This window comes from Pteronotus mesoamericanus, unplaced genomic scaffold, assembly GCF_021234165.1.
Source record: "Pteronotus mesoamericanus isolate MK-2021 breed Mesoamerican mustached bat unplaced genomic scaffold, CSHL_Meso_final contig_20, whole genome shotgun sequence".
In the NCBI taxonomy this organism is placed as follows: Eukaryota; Metazoa; Chordata; class Mammalia; order Chiroptera; family Mormoopidae; genus Pteronotus; species Pteronotus mesoamericanus.
In genome coordinates, this window is record NW_026555085.1 from 36,779,316 (window position 1) to 36,800,597 (window position 21,282).

The window sequence follows — 21,282 nt, forward strand, 5'->3', positions numbered from 1 at the left end:
AGCCTCGCCAGCACCTGTTGTTTGTTGATGTGTTTATGATGGCCATTCTGACCGGTGTGAGGTGGTACCTCATGGTGGTTTTGATCTGCATTTCTCTGATGGCTAGTGATGCCAAGCATCCTTTCAAATTTCTCTGGGCCCTCTGTATCTCTTCCTTGGAAAAGCATCTGCCCAGGTCCTTTGCCCATTTTTTGATTGGATCATTTGTCTTCTTGGAGTGGAGTGGTGTGAGTTCTTTATACATTTTGGATATCAAACTCTTGTCCAAGGTATCATTAGCAAATATATTTTCCCATACGGTTGGCTCCCTTTTCATTTTGCTGATATTTTCTTTAGCCGTGCAGAAGCTTCTTATTTTGATGAAGTCCCACTTGTTTATTCTTTCCTTTATGTCCCTTGCTTTAGGAGACATATTGGTGAAAAAATTGCTGCGTGGGATATCTGAGAGTTTCCTGCCAATGTTCTCCTCTAGGACTTTTATGGTGTTGCGACTTACATTTAAGTCTTTTATCCATCTTGAGTTTATTTTCGTGTATGGTGTCAGCTGATGATCCAATTTCAATTTTTTGCATGTAGCCATCCAGCTCTCCCAACACCATTTGTTGAAGAGGCTATTATTGCTCCATTTTATGCTTCTGCCCCCTTTGTCAAATATTAGTTGCCCATATAGACCTGGGCTTATTTCTGGGCTTTCTATTCTGTTCCACTGGTCTATGGGTCTGTTCTTGTGCCAGTACCAGATTGTTTTGAGTATAGTAGCTTTGTAATATAGTTTGATGCCCAGTGTTGTGATCTCTCCTACTTTGTTTTTCTTTCTCAAAATTGCTGCAGCTATTCAGGGTCATTTATAGTTCCATATAAATTTTTGAAATGTCTGTTCTATTTCTGTGAAATATGTCATTGGTATTTTAATAGGGATTGCGTTGAGTCTATAAATTGCTTTGGGTAGTATGGACATTTTGATGATATTAATTCTTCCAATCCATGAACACAGTATATGCTTCCATTTATTTGTGTCTTCCTTAATTTCTTTCTTCAATGTTGTATAGTTTTCTGCGTACAGGTCTTTTACCTCTTTGGTTAAATGTACTCCTAGGTACTTTATTTTTCTTGCTGCTATAGCGAATGCTATTTTTTTTTCTGATTTAGTCTTCTTCTATTTCATTGCTGGTGTACAAAAATGCCTTTGATTTCTGAATATTGACTTTGTAGCCTGCTGTTTTACCAAATTCACTTATTAGGTTGAATAGTTTTTTGGTGGAGTCTACAGGATTTTCTATATACACTATTATGTCATCTGCAAACAATGATAGTTTTACTTCCTTTTTTTTCCTATTTGGATGCCTTTCATTTTGACTGCTGTGCTAGGACTTCCAATACTATATTGAATAGAAGTGGTGAAAGTGGACATCCTTGTTGTGTTCCCGATCTTCGTGGGAAAGCTTTTAGTTTTTGCCCGTTGAGTATGATGTTGGCTGTAGGTTTATCATATATGGCCTTTATTACATTGAGGAATGCCCCCATTTATTCCAATTTTGCTGAGTGTTTTGATCATAAATGGGTGCTGTACCTTATCAAATGCTTTTTCTGCATCTATCGAGATGATCATGTGGTTTTTGTCTTTTCTTTTGTTTATGTGATGTCTTACATTATTGATTTGCGTACATTGAACCATCCCTGCATCCCTGAGATGAATCCCACTTGATCATGATGGATGATCTTTTTAATGTATTGCTAGATGCAGTTTGCCAATATTTTGTTGAGGATTTTAGCATCTATGTTCATTAGCGAAATTGGCCTGTAGTTTTCTTTCTGTGTAGGGTCTTTATCTGGTTTTGGGATTAGGGTGATGCTGGCCTCATAAAAAGAGTCTGGGAGTCTTCCCTCCTCTTGGATTTTTTTGGAATAGTCTGAGACGGACAGGGGTTAGCTCTTCCTTAAATGTTTTGTATGTGAAACCATCCAGCCCTGGGCTTTTGTGTGCCGGGAGTTTTTGATCACTGCTTCAATATCCCCAGCTGTTACCAGTCTGTTCAGGCTTTTCCGCTTCTTTTTCCTTCAGTGTTGGAAGATTATACTTTTCTAGAAATGTATCCATTTCATTGAGGTTTTCAAATTTCTTGGCATATAATTGTTCATAGTAGTTTCTGATGATCCTTTGCATTTCTGTGGTATCAGTTGTTATTTCTCCTCTTTCATTCCTGATATTATTAATTTGGGTCCTCGCCCTTTTTTTCTTGATGAGTCTGCTTAAAGGCTTGTCGATTTTATTTATCTTTTCAAAGAACCAGCTCCTGGATTGGTTGATCCTTTGAATTGTTCTTTTCGTCTCTATGTCATTCAGTTCTGCTCTGATCTTGATTATTTCCTTCCTTCTACTTGCTCTGGGATTTATTTGTTGTTGTTTCTCCAGTTCTTGAAGTTGTAGTGTTAGGCCTTTTATTTGAAATGTTTCTATCTTTTTTAGGTAGGCCTGTATTGCTATGAACTTCCCTCTCAGGACCGCCTTTGCTGTGTCCCATAGGTTTTGGGCTGTTGTACGTTCATTTTCATTTGTTTCCAGAAACTTTTTGATTTCTTCTCTTACCTCATTATTGACCCATTCGTTGTTTAATAGCATACTGTTCAGTCTCCATGAGTTTGCAAGCTTTTGAGGTTTCTCTTTGAGGTTGATTTCCAGTTTCAAGCCCTTGTGGCAAGGGACACTCATTTTCACGAGTGCAAGTGTTGCTTTTCAGCCTTTGAGATCATTTCCTACATCTGCTTAGGAACATATAAACCCCTGGTTTATCATTGATTTACCTCATAAATTAGCTATTCCCCATAGAACCATGGACTTGCAAATGTGCTCTCATTATTACTACTTTTAAAGGCAGGAGAGCAGGGTTTGCTAAAATTTGAGCACATTATTTCTGGTTTCCTTTCAGGCCCTTGATCAGGAAATGTTTAACATGGGACTAAGTAATGCTAGAGATTAATGGTTGCTGTTCAGAAAGGTCCATAGATATTCTTTCCTGGCAATACAAAAAACAAAAAATACATACATTGTTGACGAACAAGACTGAGTCCACAGATAGGATTGCTTAAGCTAAACAGACCCCAGTGACAATGCTCTTTTTGAATCAAAGTTTCTATCCTTTCTTTCGATTATGTACTAATATCAAAGTAAAATGATTTCAACAATTTTCATCAGTGCCTGCTTTCTCTTCTAAATACAGATGGTTTGGATAAAATATTTCTCTGTTGACAGCCATGTGACATGAGTCTCTAAATTCTTCATGTATTTTGAGACTGGTCCATGACTGGTTGATATGATGCTTGTGAAGTCAGATTTCAAATACCACCGAGACCAGGTGCTTTGCAAAGAAAAATATTCCACATGTTGTCTGCACTTGTAATTGCATCTGGCAAACCTGAGGATGCTACAGGTCACACGAGGTTCAGAACAGACCCTCCGTCACCACTGTACCAGCTAAGGTCTGAGGGTCGCTGGGGCTGAAACAAAGGAACACCTAATGAGGAAGGAAGCACCTAAAAAAGGGCCATACTTTACTGAGTCTTTGCCCAGTGACTTTCAGGAGTGTCCCTGAAATGTTCAGAAGGGAGAAGGGAATAAAAAAGAGGTTTAAGGCTGACCTTGGAATTTGTAAACGCTGTCAAGTTGCTAGCAGCTATAAACAGGCTGGTACAGTGACATCTCACTAATTTGTACACTATCAGTTTAAATTCACCATGGTCTAGACATGCACTTCTGCATTTTACTATTTATAGTGTAATAGTGTGAACCAGAAAATGCCCCTCACTTAGGTGAAGCTGAGTCCCTCTTTCCTCTAGCTAGCTCCTCTGTGATCTTTATCACCAGCTTGTTGGGGGCCTGGAAACTTTCTTCGTAAAAGGAGCAAGATTAAGCAAAAACTTCTGGGGTTCTTTAGACATGGGTTTACTGTCATCAAGGTCTCTGTTTCCCAGGGAGGCTGAACATAAAATATTAAGACCTCTTCTAATCTTCTCCTGCCTACATGCTTACGCCTTCTCTCTCCCTTATCTAATTCAGGTACCTGTGTCTTCACATCGATATATTCATCTCAACCATTTTCTATACTGTTTGACTATTTTTAACCAAGTTTCTACTTGTCCATGTCTCTCTTTTTAAAAACTATTTTAAATTGCAAAATTCTAGAGGACAGACCAGTTAGATGCTTTTTGAAAATTACTTTGTAATTCCATTTGGTTAATACAGTTTTTAAAGCAAACAAACAAACAAACAAAATGTGGATTACCATTTAAATTTTTTCTTAAAGTATTTCACGTTGAATCCAGAAGTTGTCATTGGCAGAACCTTCACACAGTGACCAAGAGTGAGGGTGTTCTACTTGTCACACTACCTTACCTGTTGCATCACTTTATGCACTTTCTCGCTGGATGTGTTAGGCCAATATTAGGGGCAGAGCTGTCTCTCCAACAGTGGCTAAATGGTACCCTACCCTGAAAACAGTCTTTATAATCTCCTTATTGCTGGATGAAATGAAAGAATGTCTGGAATCACCTTTAAAGTGCTCTAGTCTCTCTTCTCCTACTATTCCTTCAGATCCAGCCCTGCCACCTTTATCTACCTACAGACTTCTCAAAAGTGAAGTTTGGCCAAGCTTCTAGACACCAGCAGTTTGATATTAACACTCACTATTCCTTTGAAATTTCACCTGTTGAATGTCAGCTCAATAATGACCTGTCCTCCCTCTTCATTCTCCAGCCTTGCAGCAGTTCTGAGGACTGTGTAAATGTCTTCTTTCTGAAATTCTCTCCACCCTTGCTTCCACGACACTTTATGGTTCAGATCTGTTTTCCTTTCTCTTTAGTCATGTCCTTTCTTCCTCTTTGGCCATTTCTTTTCTCTCTTCCCACCCTTAACCAGGGGCATTTTATAGAATCGGTGTTTAGATTTGACTTTTTCCCTTTATTCTCTATTTTTTGGTTTCTACGAAGGTCTCTTCAGATCAGTGCCATGTTTGTCTCTCTATATCTGTATTGTTGATTCAGTAGCCATGTGACTCTTTAAATTTAAATTAAGTATCATTGGCATTTAAAATTCAGTTCCTCAGCCATATTAGCCATATTTCACAAGCTCACAAGTCACATGTGGCTATTGGCTACCATGTAGAACAGTACAGATATAGAACATTTTTTTCTTCATAGAAATTTGTTTTGGATACCAGAGGTCTAGATCTTACCTCTCCAAGTTCTTCTGGAATCACCAATTCATCATTCCTCAATTCTACTCCATTTAACAAATGTTTCTCATGAGAGCTTTTACATAAAAATGGCTCCATGTGACAAGAGCACATGCTCAAGTAATTGGAAAATATTTATACAGGTAAGTTTAATATTTAGATATGGTTTTGTTTATTAAAATAATAGAGATAACTTTCACTAGAAAAATACAGTTTACACTCCTTTATGGTAGAAATCTCCAACTTTCACATATTGCCTATATATAGTATTTCCCCATGTTCAGAGACTCTCAAATAAGAAACAGATTTATTTGATGGAATATTTTCTCTATTAATATATGTTTTTACATTTCTCAATGAAACCAATATTCTCTCCTATAGTGTCAATGAGTATATTATTCTCACTGCAGAGAGGCCAACTTTCTGATTCTATGAGGAGCAGTTAAAAATACTCTGCCTGAACAATGACACCAAAGCTCTTTGCCAAAACACTGATAATACCACGAGACACATGAGATTTTGAAGCATCATATTCAACAAAGAATCAGATCTGGTCCTGATTTTAATCAGAAAGCAACCTGTCTCTTTGCTGCCTCCTAAACTTAGCAAAGACATACCATTCTCAGCATGCTGACCATGTTGGTGGTATGAGGTTTCACTGGGCAGCCTTGCTCAGGGTGACCTCAGCCTGGGATTCTAAAGATGGAGCATATTAAGTGCAGGTGAGTCATCAATTTCAAAAGCCATATGGAGTAACTAAAAGCTTCTTTCTTCAGAAGTACAGAGGCTCCACAGGAAGCCTTACCATGTGACAAATAAAAATCACTTAGGGGAAAAAAAAGCCATCTCTAAAGAAAAAAGTGATAAATGGCACCCCTGTAGTATAAACCTATTGTGTTTGGTTGCACCAGGTAATTCCATCTGAACTGATTGTCACCATCCCCAATGGAGTTATGACATCCTTTGTTAAAAATGACAAAAAAGCAGAATCATAGTAGTATAGTAGGAATATCATTGTAAATATTTGGGACCATTATTATTAATTTAATAACATGACATTTTTATGTTATATAGTTCAAAGTCTTTTGTAGATGTTAAGAATGTCATGTTAAGGAACACAAAAGATGAGCTTTTACAGCTAAGGGAGTGTCAACTAATAAATAGCTTTTTCAGATAGTCTGAACAATTTTAATTTTAGTCAGATAAGGTCTAGAGATTTTTTAAAAATTCCTACATGATCAGAGGCACTTCAGAAAAAGTAGTCTGGAAACAGTTATCTGCTGACCTTCTAGTCCCCAACCTTCATATTTATTAAATGAAACAGACTTGCTCTCAGTTCCAAATCCTACCATCATCCCACGAAGTTTCAACATTCATGTGGGAGAGTTAGCCAGTATCTTAACATTACCATTCCTTGATCTCATTAATTCTAATTGCTTCACTTCTACTCCCAGGACCACACCCAAGACTTTGCATTAGTTGAAACTTTAGCACACCGAAAATTTAAGTACAAATAGCCCAAATCCAAGTAAGAATTAAAGTCAACACTACTAAGGTCAACTACTAAACCTTTTGAGATCTACAACACTTCTCCACAAGACTTGGCATTCAAGACACACTGATTTAGCCTTTTACTTTTTAATAATCCATTGCTTCACTTAAAACACCAAAGTAGATAAAAAGAAACATGGTGATTTCATAGCAGGAGGTCAACAAATGTATACTAAGAACATACTCTGTGCCAAACAAATAATTTACTGCTATGCTAAAGAAAAGGGAAATTTGGCGTCTTTGGCTATGTCAAAACAAACAACAACAAAAAAATACAACAGAAAATCTGATAACTCATAAAGATTTTCTAAATTCCTGTATTTTCAACAGAACATGTCACTCTTATTTTTTTAATTTCCATTCACTTCTCGAACCACTGAAAGCAGCTTTAAACTCACTGAAACTGCTCCAGCAAATGTTCCCAACAACCTTTAGATTCACAAAACTCAATGCCCTTCAGTCATACCCAGCTGAAACTTTCTGCTGATATGCCTGACACAAATCCTCTTTTCTTCTCCACAACCTTGACTCCCTTGGCTTCTGTAACAATCCTCTCCTCTGGGAGCCTCACACCTTCTAACTCTTGTTTTTCAGATGTCTTACTTGTAGTTTCCAAATGGAGGTGTAATTTTACTCCTACCCAATTCTTCTCTACTGAATCAAGACTATTCACCCACGAGCATGCCCCACGCTTTCCCACCCACTCTGTGTTTGGTTCTACTCCTGTTGGCCCTACACTAATCTCCTGTCCAAAACCTATCAATCCTTCAAAGACCAATTCTTCAATGAAGCTTTTATTCATCTCTTGAGGTTTTCAGAATCTTCCCCACCTCTGTACTCCCATAAGTTGCATTTCAATTACCCCTATAGAATATTTATTCCTGTATATTCTCATCTATCCTTTCAGGTCTTAAACTCTTCCTTCATGACTGCTGTAATAACCAGTGCTTAAAATCATGCTTGGCACAGAATAGTAACTCATCAAATTTTAGCCATAAGCATTATTGTTATTCACCTTTGTATTCCTCAAACCTCTAGCATAGCAATGTTTCTAAAATATTGTAAGATCAATCAACTTAGAATGAATGAATGAATTAATTAATGCCCTAAGAATGGATGAACTCTCATTGAGAAAGAACAGATAGAGTGCTCACCTATAGTAGGTGGTGGAGTGGTAAAGAGAAACTAGTGAACAATATTAAAGAAAATGACTAGGAACCCCAGAAGGAAAGAATAAACTTTTAATAATCTGCAGGGATATTATCTATTTCATAAATTATCTTTTTGAAATACAATACCTTCTGCCAGCCACCTAGGATGAAGTTAGATTTCTCAGTGTATCGATGACTGTCTCTGACTCAGGCTGGAAAGCACAAAGCCAAATGGAACGGTGGTTCCTTATCTAGTTATGGTATCTAGTTTTCCCTGGGCCCGCTTACACACAGGTAGAAGAGAACTAACTACAAGGACAAAAGGAAAAATGATGAAATCCATTTGAGGTTGGGTTTTCTAAAACGTTTTCAAGTGGAAAACGTCAGGAAATTTACTACATAAAGTAGTTAACTTTTTTTTTTTTTTGCATCAAGAAAAAAAATTAATTAGGATTCTGTTTTTAAATCATTTTATAAGAATACCCTTCTGCCAAGTTTTCTGTATTATGGCTTTTTGATGTGAGTACCATTTCCTTTGAACTTCAGTCATGTTTAGTACAGCCAAATTGAATAACTTCTTTAAATTGCTATTTTTGGACAAATACAGAGGGAAATTAATCATGGTGCCCAAATAATGGTCTGGTGTACTATTTCATTATTTCCAGTTTAGTCTGGGAAATATGTAACCAGTTTTTCACCCAGAAAGTAAAAATGTTCCAATTTATTAGAAAGTAGTTGTTATTGGAAGCAGTCAATGACACAAATGTAATAATAAAAACCATCCCTGCTACTTCTGTGCAGGCAATGCCAGCCAGTCACTGTGCTGAAACAACTTTCCATGTGTTAAGGTGTGACTTGAAAAGTCTGGAAGACATCTGTCTCCAGGACAAGGGTCATGACATCACCAGTTCTGGCTAAGACTCCTTAAAATGCAAAGATCCCTGGGAAGGACAACTTCATATCTAATACATGTCCATTAAAGGTGCACTTCAAGGGTTTACTGGATACATGGACTGATAAACAAAACAGCAAATTTACAAAGGTTTGCTAAGTGCCAATGCTAACAATAAAGGTCATGCCATTTAAAATGATGGCTGAACAAATTTCCCATAGATTGCACAACAGATTCTGAAGGTGGCAGACCGCTAGAACCAAAAATATACAGAGCGATAATGTCCAAAACCCTGGGTCCCGGGTGAGAAAGAATGAAGAAATCGACAAGGAGTCTGAGAAAGAGAAATGGGCATGAAAAGCCTGAGCGAGCCTCCTGCTCCTCCTTTTCCCCAAGTCACTGCCAGAGCACGTCTGTTACTGGCAGACCTCACATTATTCTTATCTCCTTGATATTATTGGGTTGGCCAAAAAGTCAGTTACATTTTTTTCCATATGATAGCTCCAGTAGTGCTTAGTTGTCTTTAACTTCATTCAAAACAATTTTGTTAGATTATATTGTGATAACTATCATATCAGTGTGCATTTTTAAAAAAACATATCAAAATTGGTGAATTTTTGTGTAGCCATTTTAATACTGAAGATGGAAGAAAATAGGCAACAATTTTGGCATATCGTGCTTTATTATTTCAAGAAGGGTAAAAATGCAATTGAAATGCATAAAAAGATTTGGACAGTGTGTGGAGAAGGTGCTGTGACTGATCGAACATGTCAAAAGTGGTTTGCGAAGTTTCTTGGTACTACTGACATTTTGGCCAAATAATTCTTGGCTGTGGGGCTGTCTTATGCATCGGAGGATGTTTATGCAGCACCCCTGGCCCCTGCCCACGAGCAGCCAATAGAGGGAGGTAGCCGACATATTCAAAATATTCAAATCAGTAAAGTTATTGGTGAAAATGGAAAACGTGTCTTTCAGTTTATGGAAAAAATGTAAGGGACTTTTTGGCCAACCCAATATAAGTTCTTTTCTCTGTGAGTCACCCTATTCATTTTGGTTAGCAGTTCCAGTCCCCTCAAGGCTAAGCTGTCACACAGCTTCAGGGCACAGGCCTCATGGAGTACTGAACATGAAGCCCCCGCAGTGGTGCTGTGCCCAGCTTGTGGCCACGTGGTGCTGCTGTCGTCCCCATTTTTCTCACTATCCAGACCACAACTGAACTTAAAGGCTTAGCTCATATTCCACTGCCTTGATGTGAAAGATTCCTCTTAACTCTATTTCTCTTACCCAAAAAAGGCTTTGTCTTTTCACAGAATGGCTTCAGCCCCAAAGTTCACAATGTAAGTCTACTAAGAAATTCTGGAGGTGAAGAATGAGTATAATAGAACCCACCCTTGAACATCCCTACAGTGTAAATGATTTAGCGGTGGGGACACTGGACTGAAAGACAGGGAATTTAAGTCTAGAGAAAATATAACTAAATTGCTGAGCAACCTTGGCAAGTCACATAACTTATCTGAGTGTCAGTTTCACAAATATGGTGTAAAATGGGTAAATGAGTTACCTCAAAGATGTCTGGCAGTCCCAATATTTTAGAGAACCTTGGAACAAACACCACCTCCAGAGTAAGAATACACAAGTCACATACAGCCAGTCCATAAAGGGAGAGCAATGGGTGGCCTCTGAGCGACAACTCACTAAATGCTCATACATGTTGAGCTAAATGCACACAGGCCCAAGCTGGGGGAACTTACCTCTCCTCTCAATGCCAAATCTTTAGATAGATTTTTTTTTTCTTATCTTTAATCTTGAAAACCTGGTTCAGAGCTGCCACATTTTTAGCAGCCCACTCATGGTTGCTAATGCCAACTGCCTCCCACTCTCAGCTGCAACAGACACACACCCAAGGGACAATGTTAATGAAGTACAGGTGTCAGGTACAAGAACATCTATCTACAGCTGTAAACATAGGCACACCCTCATTTTTAACAAATCTAATATTGCAAAATCTGCATTTATAAGAACACATACTGGCACATGTATGTGTGTGCATATAAGTATATGGAGGATGAATTATTTGCTTTGCAAATGAATGCACCATGGAATTTCGTTAAAAATATCAGATCTTTCATGTCTTTTTCCCTTCACTACCGCCCTCACAAATATCTTATATTTTTACTTGTTATTTACTTATTTATTACTTATTTACATCTACTGTGTAAGGTAAGGTATCTTGTGTTCATAAAAATTAATGGAGAGCAAAATGTGTTCCTTTGGAGTCTCCTCGTAATTTCTTTGATATCCTGGGCATGTGGGCTTACACAGAGTGGAAAGAAGTAAGCTGATAGCATTGATTTTTATTTCTAAAGCAACCATTCTGCCTTCCACTCTGGTTAGTAATGTCTGCTAGGGCAGCTTAAAAAGCTGAACTAATAAATTCTACCTCCTTACACAATAAATGTTAATACACAAAACATTAACCACATTTCTGGGAGAGGTGCAGCTATTTTCATTAATGATGGCGCTCTGGAAAATTTCATCCTTTGTTGAGAAATGCAAATGTGATTTTATCCACAGGTAACTGGTAAGCTCAATCATGTTTATCTTTTTCTTTTTTTTTAATTTGAGCTCTGTTGTGTTTTCTATTTCCCTTTACCCAAAAAGTTTTCTTATCTATGTGCACACACAGACAAGGGCAGGAACAGATCAGGGGAGCCCACCCTAGTTTAGGGTAGGTTTAAAATAATATCTCTGATGCTAATAGCACCAAACAAAGGTTTTATCTCACACAATCATTATTATTATTCCCCTAGCTGCTATTTTCAACCTTTTTCATTTCATGGCACACAAACTACTAAAATTCTGCAGCACACCAAAAAATATATTTTTTGCCAATCTGTCCAAAAAAATAGGTATAATTTTGATTCATTCACACTGGACAGCTATTGTTGTGTTGGTTGTTGTTGTTGTTGTTGTTGTTGTTTAATTTGACAATCTAAGGGAAAATAGGTCAGTGCCCCAAACTAAATAGTCAGGTATTGCATTATTTTCAAAACTGCCAGCATACATGGTTAAAAATTGCTGCCCTAGAGGCTCATGAAAGCTAAGAAATGGATAAAAACAAAAAAGAAAACAGAAACTCCATTCTTAAGTCATCTCCTCCACCCTACCCCAACACACACCAAAAAAAAAAAAGTTATGGTTTCCCCACTTCCACAGATATAATTGTCTAGCGCTCAGGAACTCAGAAAGATCCCAGCTCCTCTTGGATCCTTAAAAACTTACAGATGAGGACATGGCCCAGATAGCCTCAGAAGGCTGTGAGGACGGGCTGCAGAAAGAACACTGGGCCAAGAATCAGGAGGCCTAAGATGAGATCTGGACAAGCCCTTAACCCTTCTGAGCCTCAGTTTCCTCACTGTAAAATATAGATAATGACACCCACAATTTTATTGAGATTGAATGAGGTAATAGACTTGAAATGCTTTGTGAAAGTATCAGGTCTTCACAATACGTTGCTCTGCTTATTTGTGTGCATCTCAATCCTTATGACATTATAGAAAATTAAAGTTGAAGGTTACAAAAAATAAGGTAACTGTAAGGCTGGTTTAAACAAAGCCTTCTTTCTCTTTTCCCTTCCTTTCTTCCTCCGTCTTTCTTTTCCTTTATCTCTCTTGTACTCTATCTTCTGGAAAAAATAAAAAATAGCACTTATCTTGACTCTGTCATCTAATAACCATGATTTTTCCCCAGTTTTTAGCCATACTCAAAGGCTAAATTAAATGAGCTCATTGATTACCTACTACTAAGTATAGGGACCTGTGTTAAATTATTACCAAAATCATATCATGAAGAAATTTTCTGCCCCAGAGAAGCTTGGAGCTGGAATCAGCATCTACTCATTTATTCATTCATTCAACAATAATATACACAGTGCAAACCAGGGCCAGGCACCAGGGATTTAGAAATGTGTAAGAAAAACCTTGCCTTTTTCCTCATGAAGTTTGTAATCTAATGAGACAAACTAGTTTGTAGTCTCTTATTTTACAGTTCAGTAACTAGAAACACAATAGTTGAGAAAATTTGACACTACCTGCAACTCTCCTTCCATTATACTGAGTAGCTGGATGAGGTCTTCTTTGGATAACTCCAAGGATTTCTTATTCTTTTTTTCACTTTCTCCAGATGGTTTTAGGTGTCGTTTGACGGTTCCTGAGGCCATGACATCATCCTCCTTTCTATTTGATTTGTTCTTCTTTTTTGCATCTTCTGAGAGACTTTTATCATCGACATTGCTTATGATGGAGGATTTGGGGCAGGAGATATGCCCGTTGGATGAACTTTCACCACCCTGGTTTCTGGATCTCATTCCCACCTAACACAAAAAAAGATTAGATGTTTTTACAACCATTGTAATTATTTTTTTCTAACTATTTAAAAACTTATTACAGCTTTACAACACCACCAATAAAGAAAAATCAAAAGATCAGTCCCAGTTAGCTTCCTTATAGCTTTAATTAATGTATCATTAAAATCTTCAGGAAAATGCTTTGATGGTCTCCAAGAAATAGTGAAAATATGATTCTAATCTGACAAATATCTCAAGCCAAATGATCAAGGTCAACATCAACAGTCCTGAGTCCTGTTGATGATATGTATCTTTGACAGGAAGTGATAAATTTGTGATCTTCCTCCCTCAAAACATTACTCAAGTCTAATAATGAGAAAAACATCAAACAGATCCAAATTGAGAGACACTCTACAAAATTCTTGACCAATGCTCTTTAAAACTATCAATGTAATCAAAAACAAGGAAAATCTGAAAAACTGACACAGCTAAGCAGGGCCTAAGGACCTATGCAAACTAAATGTAGTATGGCCCCCTGGAACACTGAAAAGACATTAGGGGAAAATCGAGGAAATATGAACAAATTATGAGCTTTATTCAATTACAATATATCAATATTGGTTTATTCATTGTAACAAATGTATCATACTAATATAAGGTGTTAATTATAGAGGAAATTGGGTGGGGGGTATTTGGGAACCCCCATTATCACCTTGCAACAATTCTGTGAATCTAAATGTGCTGTAAAATAAAAAGTTTATTTTTAAAAGTGATTCTAAGTTAAGTCCATCAGAAAATTCAAACCTCTGACCCTGTCAGGAATCAAATGGAAGTCGCTGTGTGCAGAGAAATTCACAAAGGGTGGAGGGGGCTTGAAATGGAGAAAGAAAAAGGGAAAAGCAAAGGGAAGAGGGTGGTGCAGTATTTAGCGATATGTAATCCTATTTTTCCAGTAGCCTTTTTTTCAAAATCAGGTGTGTGTATGTGTATTTTTTATGTCAGTCATTTACAGTAATAAGAAAAAGAGTACAAAGAATTGGGAGAAAACATCAATTACAAAACCAAAAATTTGAAAAGTATACTTTGAGGTAAAATAAAGAAAAAAGACAAAGCAGCAGTGAACTCGTCCCATGGGGAGCAACTTTGAGTCGTTCCGTGATGAATGTTTTACATATTATCTGTCAGTCTCTGAGCAAAAGGGCTTGACTAACAGCTATGTTATTAATACAAACATACTGAACCCAAAAGCTAGGATTCAAAGTGCTGCAAAGAGAGCTCTGATATCCTGGGAGCTGTACTACAAAATTTATCCAAACTCTTAAATATAGTAGCTTAGTGCATGGGCTTATTTAAAACTCACAATATAAATAGTTCTTTTTCTGAACAACTAAGCAGCCAGATTTTCTAAAAGTAAATTTCCTTTATGAACCCATCATACTTGACAAACTAAGGAAAGCTTTTCAAAATAGTAGGTTTATAATAGAAAAATAAATATGGTGTGGTGTTTCCTTTCAGATAGCAAATAGTCAATTCTTCCAACAAATCTTGAAATCTACATTCATGCTCCTTTTTTTGAACTCCACTCATATTGTGTGTGTGTGTGTTGGGGGGGGCAGGGGTGAACTTTCTACAGCACCCTAACCGTGAACAACATAAAAGAAGGGGTGGTCTTTGACGCTGGCACCCAGGTTTCTGGTTAACTCAGTGATTTGTTCTTGGAATTTTAGAGCATCTTTTGTGCTTCTCTGATGAACAAAGAATAGATGTTTCTTTGTAATGGAAGCCAGGGCACTTCGGAGCAGACCTACTGTATTTCATCACAGCTTGTTTGTGGGCAGAGTGGGCTGACTTAAGCTCCAAGCCAAAAAAAAAAAAAAAAGGTGATGAATAAAAATTTTTGAATTTAACTCTTGACCTGTTACACATCACAACTAAGACACATGGACTTCCCAAATTGAATTGTGACTCCCTACGACTCCATACCACATGTGAATTCCTTTTATCTGAAATAACTTTCTCTATAAGATCTTAAGGCTCTTTGGAATGGTACGTCAAATATTGATTTGACAACTTCAGTTTAGATCATGAGTTAATATAAATTCCAGACAATAGTTCTTAAAGCACAGGAAGTGAGGAGTGATGTACTAAATTTAATTTCTCTTAGCCTTAATCATACACAGAATTTGTATTTGACTATAGCATGTGCTTATATCTTATTTCCCTGGATTTTCAGTATATTTTAAAGTATCTACAGCACTAGGATATTCCTAAAATAGGGCAAATGCATAATTATATGTACGTTATGTGCATTTACATACTCAATTAAACTTTTATTTGCAAACATGCAGAAAGTGGTATTTCCTTAGCGCCAACTCTCTTACATTTAGTTCTTTCTAAAAGTTTCAGCCTGATATTAATATTTTAAAATAAATTTTTGTAACATTAATAGCTTTTACAAAATTGTATTAAACAACATTAATTATTGAATTAATTAATTATAGAAAAACATATTTTAGAATTATCTAGCTATATTATATCGGGTCAAAAGCTTGAGTTTCCTATTCTCTTCCACTTTAATTTACTTTGGCTGATGGAAAATCTCATGTGCTAGAACCATGATGTTGATGTCTTAGGAAATGATTTTCCTCAATGACATAGAAATTTCACATTAATTGCTTTTCCTCTGACACGGGCACATGTATGTTAGTCCATTCTTGGTAAGCCAAATAAGGTCTACTATCTTTATCTCCGCCATAAAATCAGCAGGCAGTACCTGTTCTGTCTCAAGACTGCAAAAGTACTCAGACAACAAACTAGTCAATAAATGCGTTAGGAAGAAATTAGGCAACCTGTAAGAGGGAGAAAAACATAAGTTCTCAATAGCATAACCAAGTCTGTCATCAATAATGTCTGCATTAAAATACTTTTTTTCTGCTTTGTAAGAAGAAAATATTCAGACTACAATGAATTTAGTGACATTCACACTCTTCCTTACTATAATAGCCCTCACTTATTGTTTCTTAAGTGTTACACAGTGTGCTAAGAATTCTACATATAGCATCTCACTTAAATTAATATTCACATCAACCCTATGAAGTGAGTGCTATTATTCTCAGTTTTATAGATGAGGCCTCTAAGATTTAAAGAGATTAAATATATTTTTCTAGATTACACAGCCACTCCTAGTGAATAGAAAAACAAGGATTTGAACCCAAGTGTGATTCTAAATACCTCCTCACTATATGGCATTCTCTAAATTCTTAAACACATGCAAACTGAAAGAGAGAAGTACAGCCTGTAAATCAGATGATCCAGAGAAATTTACAAATGCTTACTAAGGCAATGTTTTTTTCACTTCACACTACAAAGTAGGAGAAATCCATAAATCTTCCTCCATAAACACTGCAAAACTCACACAGCAACAGAAATTAGTTTGCTAAGTAAAAATACATTTTCTAAAAATCATTATCCTACTGCAGAACTTGTAAAATGATGAATCGTTTAAAAATCTTCTTGAGAAGGAACCTGGTCAATTATTAAGGAAACAGGTTATAAAAACAGGATGCAAAGTCTGAACAGGGACCATTGTAGATTTATTGTGTAAAAAGCCCTAGAGCTGAACAATAATAAACATTTAATCAGAGTTGGCCAAATCCTATCCATTGTGCTTAGAGGAGCACAGACAGGTAACAGAAAAGGCATCTGGCACCCTGCAGGCTTCTTAATAGTTGATCATATGACTGCAAGTTTGGGACATGTAGACAATAAACTTTCTGAAAGAAGCCAAGAATGCCTTTGCTTCACTTAGCTCATACTCTTCAAAGAAAGTTCTCAAGAAAGTGGCTTAAATAAACTGAAGATTCACATCAGATTTGTAATATTTTTTTAATCCTCACACAAGGATATGTTTATTGACTTCAGAGACACAGAAAGATCAATGTGGGAGAGAAACACCAAGCAGTTGCCTCCCGTGCACGCCCCAGCAGGGGATCAAACCTGCAAACTTTTGGTGAACAGGACAGCACTCCAATCAAACAAGCCACCTCACCAGGGCTGCAATCTTTATTTTTAATCAATGTAAGTTGGGGCACAGATTCTTCTCTTTAATAAGTAAACTATCCTAACATAGTTCATGAAATATACTTACTTTTCCTTTTGTAGTAATTAGTCAGCAATACTTTGCATGGGATTTGCTGACTAAGGTGTGAAGAAAAGAAAGACCAAATGTTATTTCAACCCTCCCTCTTTCATCTGCCATCGTCTCTCTTCTGTTTTCCCTCCCCTTACATTAGGCAATATTACCAGACCATACCCTCAATGAATGGTATCCGAGGAATCAGAAAATGTTTATCATGGCATTGGATCATTTATGCTGAACTAACAAGTATTTCTAGAGCATTTGAACGAGAAAAAGAAAAAAATAAAGAAGTCTACAGCAGTTAAATACCGAACCTAGTTCCCATCTTCATTATTAGTTCCTGCAAATTGTGACCTTGAATTTTCCTCAGCATTTTCACTCCTTCTCTTGCCTCCTTTCAGATTTGCCTTTTCATGTTATGATTCAACGCAAGTCACAATACTTCCATTTCTACCACCAACAAAAACTTCTTTTCTGCATAAATTGGGTTTTGGCCGCTTTCCTATGCTTCTCAACTATTCAGCTCCTGTCTGTCCCTGGTTTTATTTTATCTATATAGTTTTTCAAGAACCTATCTTAGTGCATAGGGTGAAATGTCACAATAATTTTATTTATATAACTTCTATTTTTAAATTACTTTATAGAATTACAAAGCCTAATTATAGTATCTGGTAAAAAGGAAAGCACACAAGCACAGAAAAGCCTACTCTTGACAGCGTGGCCTGGCAAGAGGCCTCTACCAGTGGGGCTTCCAGGCCATTAGCATGGAACTGGCCTGATTCTTTCTTTAGACATAAATGACAATACCCAAAGCACCCAAAACTGAAAGCAAAAGAAAACATCTGTTCTAGTTTTATGTGAATTTTAAGATGTAAAAGACCAATCGAATCAACTAGTTCCTTCTCTATTAACGCCATATTAGTCCCTCTGCATATTTTATTTACTTGGGTAAATCTAGTTATAAATATCCCAACTCACAAAATGTTCAAGCATTTCTCATGAGATCATTACTCATTCCAATAGCAAAGACTATTCATAAGTGTTACTAAATCTGCCTTAAGTGTCCTTTACAATTTTTAAAAAGTATTTATTTGTTTGTTTTCAGAGAGAACAAAATGGAATGGAATAAGAAAGGAATATCAATGCAAGAGAGAAACGTGGATCAGTTGCCTCTCATATGTGCCCCAACTGGGTACCAAACTGCAACCCAGGCACGTGCCCTGACCAGGAATCCAGCCCGTGACCTGACCTTTCCCTTTGCAGGAAGATACCCAGCCCGCTGAGCAACACTGGTCAGGGCTGGGAGAGAATCTTTATGACCTTGGGTTAGACAAAGATTTTAGATAAGACAGAAAAAATACAAACCATGAACTTTTCACTTTGTGGGATCATGCCCAACCAACTGAGCCACATCACTCAGAGCTTCCTTAACAATTAAAAAAAAATTTTCTTCATCTTACTTATGCAACAAGCTATGTGAAGGGATTTTTTAAAATTCTGATTACCTATACTCATAAAATCCTCAAAATATCCAGAATTTTTGTTTATTTAAGGTCTTTTCTTTCTACTAGGACAGATCTATTCAGACCAAATGAAAATTCTCCAAATAATTTCATGAATGTTAAAATTCAAGAAAAGGGATTTTCTTGAAGTCACTGCAGTGATGTTGTAATCAAAAGTTCAAGGAAAATATTATAACTGTGGCAAAATAAAAAATATTATTCTACCCTAGCCTAATACCATGGTGAAATATCTTATGAAATTCTTTTTAATATCCTTCAAGAAAGATAACAGCAGACCTGGAAAAGATTTCTAGAAAAAGAAAAATAAAACACAGGAATAGACCAGGGATCTACCATGAAATAAGGAATCTTTTTACATTAGATACACGAGTCTAAATAAATGTACCATTTGAGGGTTTTAAAACTTTGACTGTAAAATAGAGTGACCTCTCTGACCAATATTTTGATAAAAAGGGTATCCCTTCTAGCATCTATAATGTAGTGTTCTTTTTCTTTTTTACTGCCTTGCAAAAATAAGGCTACTGTCTATTATAATAAAGAGAAAAGCAGTTAACCACCTATAAATATAATATTTTATAAAGTAATGACAACATGACAATTTTTTTCTGGCATTTTCAACATCAATGACTCATCCTTTAACCTCGAATACATTTCAAATATTGTTTTATTTATAATATTTTATTATTATAATTCTGATGTCACTATTCCACTAGATATAGTATATAATCCATAGTCACTGATTACATAAAAAAGAGGAAGGTCCTCAAATTTAAGATTTCTAGTAAATTTTACCTATATTCTTTCTACATATATAAAATATTTTTTTTCATACATTTTAATAGTACCTGTGGGTCTCTGAAGAATGCCATCATCTAATTTAATTAGAGTTGCAAATATTTGTTTTATCATCTGACAAGAAGAACATCTCTGGAAAAGTACCAGATTTTTGGTGAGCCAGGACTATACTTCCTTCCTGGATTTCATCACTTCTAAAAAGGCCCAACCCTAGAATTATATAAGAATCAGTCATTTCCTTTTCACTAACAAAAGAGACTTATTTGTAGCCAGAAAGAGAAATACTTTACTTAGATTTTAACTCAGGCAGTATATATTTGATCAAATATTCTTAAATATTACCTTTATTAAGAATAATCATAACTGACATTTACTAAAGAGCTTATTATGCTCTGAGCTTGGGGTTAAGTATACTTATCTATAGTATCCTCTCAAGAAAATCTGATAACAACCCATAAAGCAGGCACTATAATTATTCTCCTTATGAAGATAAGAAGTGAGGCTTAGAGAGATTTAGATATTAGTCCAAAACAATATGGCTGTACCTAGGAAGCCTGCACTAAAAGGTTTGGATTTTACATGTTCATGAAGAAGTTTTTACCACCACAAGAGAACTACTGCCTTACAAATGATTCCACAGCCACTCACCCTGTCATGGGGCTGAAATATGTTTAGTCAGAGAGGCTCGTATCCACCAAACAGTTGTAAATAGCAATGATTAATATAGAATCCTACTATTCCAGGAGATTTTCCCCTCTAATTTCTACTTGTGTCATACCTTATTCTTCTAAGACCACATTTTCTCCCCCACTGCTCTCACACTTCTCAGTGCTCGACGTTTTCAAAGGAGCTAAAGAGAAACTTTGCTATTGTGCTTCTGACTTTTGACTTTTTTGGAACTGGCAAAGTCACTAAGACTCCAGAAGCATAACAATTGTTATTTAATTGGATATAAATTAAGCTGATGTTTTAAATTAGGAAAATTCTAGTTTGTGCAGAAGCTGATTATTCTAGTAAGCCAACTGCAAAAAATTTCCTGTTAGAAAAAAATGTTTGTCTTTATGTAGAAAATATCCTCAAATAATTTTATTATACTTTCAAGGAATATGAGGCAAATCACAATTGCTGGTCAAAATTAACAAGATGCGCTTAGGTCCACGAGGAGAAAGACGTGCAGTGGTTTGGCTCATACTGAGCGGGGAGAATATGGAACAATGCACATACCTGTGTGCTGACGATGACTTCATACATTCTTAGTGCCTGCACATATGCCAGCTTTATTCAGGTGTCCTTTAAATGCCTTTTCTTTTAAACTTCTAGGCCATTTCTTAACATAACAGAACAACTTAAAATCAGTTGTAATGTATGGGGTCACAGGTTGTGTCTGTTTTGAACTCCTCCTGACTTCTGTCTTTTCTAAGCATCCCCGAGCACCTCTTGGATTAAATCAGAGTATAGGGAGCCTAAATTAAAAACAGAGCATAGCTACTTTATAACCAAGCAAGAAGAGAAGTAAAAATTACTCCTATTGAAACACATTCTATGAAAGCAACTGAAGCCACATGGTCATCAAAAATGTATATCTGATGTTTACAGATGCTTATCACTTGGATACTGCGTGAAGAGGCTGTGAATTCTATGTCAATCAACCAATCTTCA

The 21,282-nt window shown here is 36.4% G+C and overlaps 1 protein-coding gene across 2 annotated transcripts in view; it reads right to left on the reverse strand.

Annotated features, from left to right (window-relative positions):
• Nucleotides 1–21,282, reverse strand: part of FILIP1 (filamin A interacting protein 1) — a 180,181-nt gene that overhangs the window by 90,734 nt on the left and 68,165 nt on the right. For both annotated transcript variants that reach the window (XM_054569635.1, XM_054569634.1), the window contains exon 2: nt 12,913–13,194. In XM_054569635.1, the coding sequence (XP_054425610.1) occupies nt 12,913–13,188 (276 nt within the window). In that variant the 5' untranslated portion in view covers nt 13,189–13,194. The remainder of the gene's footprint in view (nt 1–12,912; nt 13,195–21,282) is intronic.